The sequence below is a fragment of the Priapulus caudatus genome, unplaced genomic scaffold (assembly GCF_000485595.1).
Source record: "Priapulus caudatus unplaced genomic scaffold, Priapulus_caudatus-5.0.1 Scaffold925, whole genome shotgun sequence".
Lineage (NCBI taxonomy): Eukaryota > Metazoa > Priapulida > Priapulimorpha > Priapulimorphida > Priapulidae > Priapulus > Priapulus caudatus.
This window is the reverse complement of record NW_014577986.1, coordinates 64,985-66,067: the sequence shown is the minus strand read 5'-3', so window position 1 is coordinate 66,067 and position 1,083 is coordinate 64,985. Positions and strand designations below refer to the sequence as shown.

Genomic DNA, 1,083 nt, shown 5'->3' with positions numbered 1-1,083 from the left:
CTCTCCTCCCTCGCCGCACTGACCTGCTGCTGGACAGGTAGTCTCCTATCTTCTCCTGGTGGTTCCACAGCAGACGATGGAGGGCCATGACGTTCGCATCACTGATGAACGACAGGCTGTGACTCGCAGAGTCAATCGTCTCACAGTCGGACGCGATCTGGATGAAGAACCTGCGAAACGCCACGAACGAACTGTGAAGGCGCCGTGAACACACCGCGAACAAACTGTGAAGGCGCTGTGAACACACCGCGAACAAACTGTGAAGGCGCTGTGAACACACCACGAACACGCAGCAAACGCACCGTGAACACGCCGCGAACACACTGTGAACGCACTGTCAGCGCTGCGAGTGAGAGGCGTGGGTGCGGCGTTCCTCCACATGTCACATGGAGAAACCATGATCGAAATAATGACCGATGTCGAGATTCACCGGATATCCTCTCATGTATATATACACACCCCCAACCCCTACCTCTCCACCCCTCCATGCTATCATCGACACTAAATAATTAAACCTAATTCAACGATTTAAATTACTTTATTAATTTGATTTAATTAATTAAATTATTTTTATACATTATTATTTTTTTATTAATATACTATTTCTATATATATACTTTCTTTTTAAGTTTTTTCTCCATTAAATTTATGCAACCGTCTGCATTTTGCCACGCAGCAGATGCCTACCTTCTGCCGGCCTCGAAGTTCGTCTTGAGGAAGTCATTGAAGTGTCGCATGTGTTGTTCCTTGGTGAACAGTACGTGGTTGGCAATGTTCTGCAGGATCTTCGACATCNAGAGACAACGTGACGATGAGCGGCACTCGCGTAGATGCGCGCACGTAAAACTGACGAAAGCTCAAGAATGTTGAGCCAGCCGGCACGCGCATGGGCGACATACTGTCCTCTTACGTCACCCTCGTTGACACACTTCTTCTAGGTCTTGAAATTTAATCATCCGCCCCCCCTGCCGTGTGACCTGCTTGTAAACACGCCATCGCAGTTGCTAGCGATGTTCTAAAGACTGGCGTTTGTTCTGCGATATTAACCAATAGATTTTCACCGATATTTTTACGGTGACGACT

General features: G+C 47.6%; 1 protein-coding gene across 1 annotated transcript in view; it reads right to left on the bottom strand.

Annotated features, from left to right (window-relative positions):
• Positions 1 to 1,083, bottom strand: part of LOC106814432 (neurofibromin-like) — a 69,580-nt gene that overhangs the window by 31,767 nt on the left and 36,730 nt on the right. The window contains 2 exon segments of the mRNA XM_014818749.1: positions 20 to 170; positions 688 to 846. Coding sequence (XP_014674235.1) covers positions 20 to 170; positions 688 to 846 — 310 coding nt within the window.